Consider the following 9,440-nt stretch of genomic DNA (forward strand, 5'->3'; position numbering starts at 1 on the left):
TCAAATGTCAGTTTTATTCTTATTTAACGATTATTTTCACTGATAGAAGAACTACTTTATAGAACTCTGAAATGTAGTCACCTTTTTTTTTTTTTTAAGAGAAGTTTAAAAAATCTTTATTCAATAAATTCTAATACAGTTACTCCGAAGGAAAAAAAGAAAACTGGACAGATATCCTAATTGAAAATCATTATGTTTATCAATAAGAAGTTTTTAAAAATCTGTCAAGATTGATTTCTACAAGAGCAGCAGCATTCATACAGCAAAGACCCTACTTTCCCTCTCTCTTATATCAAATGATTAAGGTATATAGAAAATTATGACACCTTGAAAAAAGATACCAATAGAATGGATGAAATATTATTACCAAAGATCAATAACATTATAAGGCATGATTAATTTTAAGAAATCTGGGTAGGGAGGGTGGGAGGGAGGGAGACACAAGAGGGAAGAGACACGGGAACACATGTACATGTATAACCGATTCACCCTGTCACAAAGCAGAAACCAACACACCACTGCAAAGCAACTACACTCCAACAAAGATGTAAAAAAAAAAAAGAAATCTGAGATTTAAAGAAAGCATTAAATTTCCTTTACTATTTCTGTCATGTATCCACAGAAAAGGAAAATATAGTTAGAACTAAACAAGCAAACAAAGGGAAAAGTTGGCAATACAGAGTGATATGTCAGGGAAAATATTTTAAGAGAGCCTGGGTAATCAATTTTCTTGTTGCTGTAACCTCTACCACCTTCTCTAATAACAAAGCAAAATTATACAAATAATTATGCGATATAAAAATGCAAGTTTTTAGGGCTTCCCTGGCGGCACAGTAGTTGAGAGTCCGCCTGCCGATGCAGGGGACACGGGTTCGTGCCCCGGTCTGGGAAGATCTCACATGCCGCGGAGCGGCTGGGCCCGTGAGCCATGGCCGCTGAGCCTGCGCGTCCGGAGCCTGTGCCCCGCAACGGGAGAGGTCACAGCAGTGAGAGGCCCACATACCACAAAGAAAAAAAAAAAAAAAATGCAAGTTTTTTTTAGGATCAGTTTACACTGTGGGTCAATAATATATGCAACGTGTGCGATGAAATGGAATTCCTTTCATATCTTCCCTGTGATCACGGGCATAGTCCCATAAGAAATAATCCAGAAGAATGGAATTGATCTCTCCACTAGTTTTTTCATCCTTTTTTTCAGTAAGCTCCAGAAGACAATCCCGGATCAGCTCAACACACCAAAGTGAACACCCTCTGATTTCCACCTCTTGCCTATTCCCATACGAAAGCACTTCTCCTCAAACTGAGTCACATCTCTATAAGAAGGAAAGCTTTCAACTACCAGGTGCAATAACTTCTGAGCACTTTTATCACTTTTTCGGACACAATTAAGAAAAGAGCCTTCAAATTTCTCAAGCAGAATTTTCCCGGTTTCATTGAGAATCCGATGCCTCTCTTCTATCAAAGGCATGGCGACGTCTGTATCAGAACGGAGTATATGCCGAACCTCATCCAGGGTAACTGTGGCATAGTACGAAGCACTAGTTATTGGTATCCCTTCGTCCAGGGCTCTGTTGACCGCGGCGCACAGGGACCAGTACCCACTGTACGTTTTCCCCCCGTACCCCACCAGACATCTGTGCTCGTCACTCTCCGACCAGAAGGAGAAGTTGAGCGTGTCTGTCACGAACACCCAGTTAACGGCGGCCTCGTCCGCCGCCTTGGGGTTCAGCTCATGAAGGGCCTTCCAGGCCCCAACGCGCAGCTCGGGCCCCGCGGCCTTGGCCAGCAGAAGCTCGGCCACCCTCCGCACGCCTCCGCCGTCAATGAACACATCTCGACTGTTCTCCGCAATGAATTCTGCGGACTCCCTGGGAGTCAGAAGCCCGTCCATCCGCCCCTCCCCAGTGGAAAGGGAACCGACGCTTTCGCCCGCAGGCCGGCCAAACTCTCTTCCCTCTCTAGCTGGGGCAAGGGCCAGGGTCCCCTACGACTCTGCCTCCCTTTCCACCGCGGGATCGCTGCCCTAAAAGGCACCCGCCCTCTCAGAGAGGCTAGCAAAACCGACTGGGCCCGGCCCCGACAGCCGAAGCCGTACCAGACTGGGGAACTGTGCATACCGCTGCGCTGCGCAGCGCGCCAGCCCGAGGCCTGTAGTCACCTTTTTTTAACTCAGGAGGAAAAGTCTAACAGATATACAGACCATTTCTCTTAGAAACAGGACTACTACTTTAAATATTTTTTTCCTTAAAGCTCATTTTATTTACACTATTATAAAGAATTTAGGGAGTTAGTCATTTCTTTTTAAATCAGAGACTAAAATTTTTTTTTCCAATTTTTTGTTGTGTTAAAATACACATAACAAAATTTAATATTTTAACCATTTTCAGTGTACAGTTCAGCAGTGTTGTATACATTAAGATTCTTGTGCAACAAAGCTGCTCTGCATCCTTATATTATCATTTTTCCCTATATCTCTGGAAAAGTAAAAGTCAGAAGCCTGCATAGTGAAGTTAAGACACACTGTGGAACATTAAAGAACAATTTATAATTTTTTAGACCAAAATAGGAGAGAAAATGCTAGAAATATTTTATGATGTTATAAAATTGGCTTCAAGTAAAAATAAAACATACTAGTTTATGAAGAGAATAATGTGGTAAAGTAGCAATAAAGATAAAAGTTGTAACATGCTTTTTAAAATACATCTATATTTCTCTGAGTGGCAGTGGGATAATATATTCAAAGTACTAAAAAGAAAAAAGAAGAAAGGAAGGAAGGGAAGGAAGGAAGAAAAGAAGAAAGAAAAGAACTGCCAAGCAAGAAAACTCTATCCAGCAAAGTTGTCCTTTAGAATTGAAGAATTTTCCAAATAAAAGCTGAAGGAGCTCATCATCAGTACACCAGACTTACACAAAATGTTAATGTAAATTCTTCAAGCAGAAATAAAAGATTGCTAATTAGTAACATGAAAACAGGAAAGTGTAAAACTCACCAGTAAAGGTAAATATATAGTTAAATTCAGAATACCCCAATGTTATAATGGTGCTGGGTAAATAACTTATAACTATAGGTTTTATATATATATATATATATATATATATATATATATATATATATGGTTAAAAGACACAAGTGTTTAAAATAACTATAATTATAATAATTTGTTAGTGAAAATATGTAAATTTAGACAAAAACATTAAATGTGGGGGAAGAGTATCAAAATATAGAACATTTATATGTATTAAATGTCAAGCTGTTACCAGCTTAAAATTGACTATACAGTAAGTCCCCTACATACCAACGACTTTCGTTCCAAGAGTGTGTTTGTAAGTCCAATTTGTTTTTAAGTCCACCAAAGTTAGCCTAGGTACCCAAATAACACAATCGGCTACATAGTTCTGTACTGTAATAGGTTTACAATACTTTTCACACAAATGATTACATAAAAAGCAAACAAACACAAAAAATAAAACACTTTTAATCTTAAAGGACAGTGCCTTGAAAAGTACAGTAGTACAGTACAACATCTCGCATACAGGGACTGGCATTGAGTGAACAGGCAAGGAGAGTTACCAACTGGAGGAGGGAGAGGAGGTGGGAGACAGTAGAGCTGAAGGATCATCAGCAATAGGAGACAGAGGGCAAGCTGAAATTTCTCTCATGCCTGACGTTGATGGCACAGTTTCCGGTTCCTAGCTGGATTAAACTTTATCTACCCTCTTGAAAAACAATCCAATGATGTCTGGGTAGCAGCTCTTTTTTTCTCATCATGATGACTCGGGAACACTGGATTGCATTCTGAATGGCTGCTGCAACCTTCATGTACAGTTCTGTTTGGGTCCTATGCCTCTAAAACTAACAGTGTCTCCTCAAGTAAAGAAAATCACCTTGACGTTTCCTGCATCGTGAATCTCTTCAGTTCTTTAGTTATTCTTCTTCCTCTTGTCTCTCTTTGTCCTTTCTCTGGGCCTTCAATTCCATCAGGTCTTCATTAGTAAGCTCCTCATGTTGCACAGCAACAGTACTGTACAGTAAAGTACACAAAAGCACAACCACTTGCAGAGGATGCACACATGTGACAATGCATTGTGTTGACCAAAAAGTTCCTTTGGCTTTTAAGTAAAAATATTTATGCCAGACATGTGAACTAACTTATATGAATTGATATGTGAACGCGTGTTCACATCTTTGAAAGTTAGCAACTTGAAGGTTCGTGTGTAGGGGACTTACTGTACAATCATTGACTTGAAATGTGACTTGAGGAATTGATGCTTTGATTTTGGCAATGTGAGAGAAAAAAAAATTTTATGTAGTACTTGTATTTAAAAAAAGCTATTTTTATTTAACCAAATTTGGTAACTAATAGAGAAATATGCAAGTCAGGCCTATAGAAGACATCTATTTGTTTGGTTTTATTTTGGTGCTTACCTGGAACCTCATTCTTTCCTCTGATAAGAATCTCTCTCACCACTTGGATGACATATACTCAAATTACTCTTTCCTTTGGACCACAGTGATTGGTTCAGTGTCATTTAAGCTAATCAAACCAGAGTTGTCTCTGGGGAGCTGACAAATTTTGGGGAAGAGGGGCCATATATTATGGAGTTGCTATTTGAAGAAAATGTGAACTTGGACTGCCAATGGCTATGATGCTTGCTACATGGAATCAGTTAATCAGAGAGACAGAGAAGGACCCCAGGAGATATTGTTTCAATCTCTGTATCCATCTGTGTTTAAAATTATTTTTATATTTGTTATTTAAATTATGTGAGAGAATAAGCTAACTTTTGCTTAATATATGTTAAGTTAAACTCTTCTCATTGCAACTGAAAGAAATATAAATTCATAACTTACACATATAGAATAAACCTGACTCAAAACTTTATTTCTGTAAAGAAAAGTAATACCTCACTGACTATTGCCTGTAATTTTGGGGCCTCCATATTCTCAGCAAGATTTATGAAACTCTATTTAAACAAAGTTATGGGTCTTTCTTATTTTGCATTGATTTTTCTTCTTGTCTTGATAAGACCCTGGCAAATTTTGCCACGTTATTGAGTGCTAAAATGATGCTTTCCATGTAGCAGAATCATTGTGAGAATCTGATTTCTCATACTAATTTCTCAGATAAAATTAATTTCTTAGCAAAAATTTCTTACATGTATTTTTAATGTCTAATCCTCATAATATGTTATTTTCATACATGCTCCCTGCTAAATTCCTGCTTCCTATTATTTTTTACAACAAGGATGGCATTTTTTGATATACATGGAATTGTGGCTTTCTCACAAAGATCATTTTTTTAATCTGCTTTCTCTGTGTTCTGTTACAAATATTGTTTTGATGTGAGTAGTAACTTCAAGATTAACAACAAAAAATATCCACCATCAAACAGAAGACTGTACTATATGCTACTCTTTATAGGAGACAATAAAATACTTTATGCCTTTACAAGAATTTGATGTCATTAGAAAATTGTTCCATGTAAAATGTCATTGGGCTATAATGTTACAAAATTACCATGGTAAATTGACATTATATATCATGTCAAAGAACAATTATAGTATGCTTGTATGCAGGTCTTAGGAGTTTCAACTTAGCTATAAGTCAATAATGCTAGAAAGACTCTAAGAGGTAGCTGAAATAGGAAAGTAGAAGATTATAAAGTCATCTAAGTGTTAATACTTAAAGAACGATGCAGAAAAAATAAATACCGAAAGGCAGAGAAAAAAGGTTACAATAAAAATAAGAAAGAACTGAAACTACTGAAGTTACCATGCAGACAGATACATGTGGAATTACTCAAGTCCACAATGACTGTAAACAAGGTAAAATTTTGGGGTTTATGCAAAAGGAATCATTTTGGGAACTTTAACTGGCTTATTAAAAAATCCCCTTTGAACTGCAATGCTGCAGAAAGGAGAAAGAAAGTGGTAATAAAAATAATTCTAGTCAATGAGATAAAACTAAGATAGTCATGAGAAATAGCTCAAAGTAAGCACTGAAAATTTTTGAGAAAGCCTGTATGAACCACACAATTAATATAAGGATAAAGAGATTTTTAAATAAATTGATTCAATGTTTCTATCATTGTACTTCCATACTGTGATGAAATGTATTAAATACTTGTCTACATATTTTTAGTCCTTTGGAACTGTGTGCTTATTGAAGAAACATTATGCATTTTTCTTGCTACAATATTTGAAGTGTTTGTTTTATAATAGAATTATTGGATTTAGAGTTATTCAGTGGCAATAAATCTCTTATTATTGCCTTAATATATAATGGTAAATTGATATAATTATATCTGGAGCCTTAAATACGTATTTAGTATACATTGAGAGGGGCTTTTGTTTTGTAAAAGATCTAAGTAGTCATTTTTTACACTAGATAAATTAATGTTATTCTCAATTTAAAAATAATAAACTAAGTATCTATTGAGTGAAGGTAAAAAGTGCTTTGAAATATTAGGGAAAAACGTTAAACTAGTTATGGTTTATTTAAAAATGTATGAGAGAGTACATGCATTACATGACCAGAAAAATTATAAGACAAGGTAGAAAATAATAAGCAGCTAGTAGAAAAAGTTTTAAATCCTGTGGTTTCCAAAGCAAGCTGAAGATTTCTATGAATGAGATTCAGGGAGAATGTTGAAGGAAAGACTTCTGAACTTGTTTTTAAAATGTGGATAGAGTATCAAAGGATAAGACAATAAACTCAGGCAGTAGAATGCTCTGGATTATTACACAGAGGCAGTAAAAGTGTAGGGCATTTTGGAAAATGATGATTATGTCACTTAGGAATTGGGTTATAACTTCTGAAGAAAAGTAATAAGATAAACAGCTTAAAGGTGTTCAGATTTTGCATGGTCTTAAGTATCAGTCTAAGGGGGTTTGTATACCTTTTGTCAGTGCAAATATAGATTATCTTACAGAAATGTTTAGCCTATATATATTATGTTAACATATACACATGCTACATGGTACAGAGTTTTAACCTTATTATATATTCTTCAGAACCACTGTATATGCTTTCTCCTCAGTGAAGAATCTAGTTTTTCAATTTGCAATATCCAAAAGAACTAAATTATCAAAAAGAATAGCTTAAAATATCAATGAGAACTGAAGATTGAATAAATTCCAAGACATTATTGTGATAACACACTTTCTTATATTTTTTAAAATTATAATAGGAAAGAGAATAAAATAGAGTATATAAATCATAATTTGATATAAGCACTCTAATTTTGAGGAAGCTGCCAGAAAAAGTTCTAAGCATTCTGTTGTTTTCAGCCAAATAAGTGAATACATTTATTATAACCAGTGGTTGATTAGCACAAAATTTGTTTACAGCAATAGTTCTCAAGGCTGAATGCACATTGGAATACTCTGGAGAACTTTTAAAATCCAATGGCCAGACTACAGCCCAGACCACCCAAGTATGAGTGTTTTTAATCTCCTCGGGTGATTTCAATGTCAAACCAAAGTTGGAAACTACTAATTTTCAGGACAAGTTGACCCATAAATTGGTTGATCATAAGCATAGGTTTCCATCTGTGATTATGACAAATCTTATTTTCTTTTATGGATAGTAAACAATTGTTATGTAGTTAAGCAATTACCTAACTAGTAACCAACTGATTTAGTAATATTTTCATCGTATTTACTTGGTCCTCTGGTTGTTAATATGCCATAAGCTTTTTTCCTCGTGGTCTGTATGTTTGAGGCAAACTGAAGTCCTCACCATTTTTTTAATATGGCATGTCCTTTCAAAAGGATGAGTCTCAATGTGGGTCCCTTGAGTGCTCTACTCTTTTGTAAACATATAATCTATCAAGTACTCACACTGAGAATTAAACTACATTGGAAGGCAACATAAGCTTCATTTCTTAAATTTACTAAATGTACTTTATTTCAGTTAAAAATATGAATTAAATTTTGACTAAATATAATCAGAATTTAATAATTATTGTCATTGTGTTCACAAATAAAATAAATAATTTATTTTCTAGCCTAGGTTTCTATGTATTTTGTAAGAGGATTTCCTCTATTTGCTTCCCTTCTCTACTATCAAATTTATTTTATTCAAATTTTAATGTTATTAAATGTTTGCTCATTATGTTTGCACATCATACAGATTGAAAATAAACAACTAATATATATGCTTGTCTATGATTCAACAGCCTTGTACCATATTACATGTATACATTTGTATTGGTATTATATATATACATAGTTAGATATATTCTTATATTATTCCCTGCTTAGGTTACTTATATTTTTTTTATTTTTAACTGATCTGTGTATTTATTTTTCAGCTTTATTGAGGTATTCTAGGCAAATAAAATTGTAATATATTACAATGAGATTATTTGACATATGTGTATACATTGTGAAAGGATTCCCACCATTGAGTTAATTTACCCATCCTTAAGCTCACATATTTACTTTTTTCTTTTATTTATCTTATTTTTTTGTCAGAACACTGAAGTCTACTGTCTTAGAAAATTTCAATTTTCCAATACAGTACTATCAAGGATAGTTCCTATCTTATACTTTAGATCCTCAGACCTTATTCATTTATAACTGAAAGTTTATATACTTTAACCAACCTCTCTTTATTTCCTATACCCCCAACCCCCTACTCTGGCAATGAGCAATTTACTCTCTTTTTCTATAACTTTGACTTATTTTTAAGATTCCACATCTGAGTGATACAATACCATACATTTGACCCTTAAACAATTCAGGTGTTAGGGGCTCTGACCCCTACCCAGTCAGAAATCCAAGAATGACTATAATTGGCCATAGATATCAGTGGTTCCACATTTACAGATTCAACCAACCACAGACTGTGTATTACTTTAGCGTTTATTGAAAAAATTCTGTTTATGAGTGGATCAGCATAGTCCAAACCCGTGTTGTTCAAGGGTTAACAGTATTTCTTTCTCTGTCTGATATATTTCACTTAGAATAATGCCCTAATGTTTCATCCATGTTGTCACAAATGGCAGGATATTCTTCTTTTTGAAGGGTAAATAATATTCCTTGGCAAACACTTAGGTTATTTCCGTACCTTGGCTGTTGTGAATAACACAGCAATGAACATGGCAGTACAGATATATCTTCAAGATAGTGATTTCATTACCTTTGAATATATATCCAGAAGCAAGAGTGCTAGATCATATGGTAATTCTATTTTTAATTTCTTGAGGAACCGCCATACTTTTTTCCATAGTGACTGCTCAAGTTTGCATTCTTGTCAACAGTGTACAAGATTTCTCTTTTCTCCACACTCTCACCAGCATTTGTTATCTCTTGTCTTTTTTATAATAGCCATTCTGTCAGATGTGAGGTGACATATCATTGTGGTTTTGATTTGCATTTCCCTGATGATTAGTGATATTGAGCACTTTTCATGTGCCTGTTTGCCATTTGTATGC

At 34.9% G+C, this 9,440-nt stretch overlaps 1 protein-coding gene across 1 annotated transcript; it reads right to left on the reverse strand.

Annotated features, from left to right (window-relative positions):
* Nucleotides 1-607: 607 nt before the first annotated feature.
* LOC309822391 (queuosine 5'-phosphate N-glycosylase/hydrolase-like) lies at nt 608-2,102 on the reverse strand. Its single transcript, XM_082654167.1, has one exon. The coding sequence runs from the start codon at nt 1,889-1,891 to the stop codon at nt 1,223-1,225; it is 669 nt and encodes a 222-aa protein (XP_082510293.1). The 5' UTR covers nt 1,892-2,102; the 3' UTR covers nt 608-1,222.
* Between the last annotated feature and the right edge of the window lie 7,338 nt (nt 2,103-9,440).

The sequence above is a fragment of the Grampus griseus genome (genome assembly GCF_964374135.1).
Source record: "Grampus griseus genome assembly, chromosome: 5".
Lineage (NCBI taxonomy): Eukaryota > Metazoa > Chordata > Mammalia > Artiodactyla > Delphinidae > Grampus > Grampus griseus.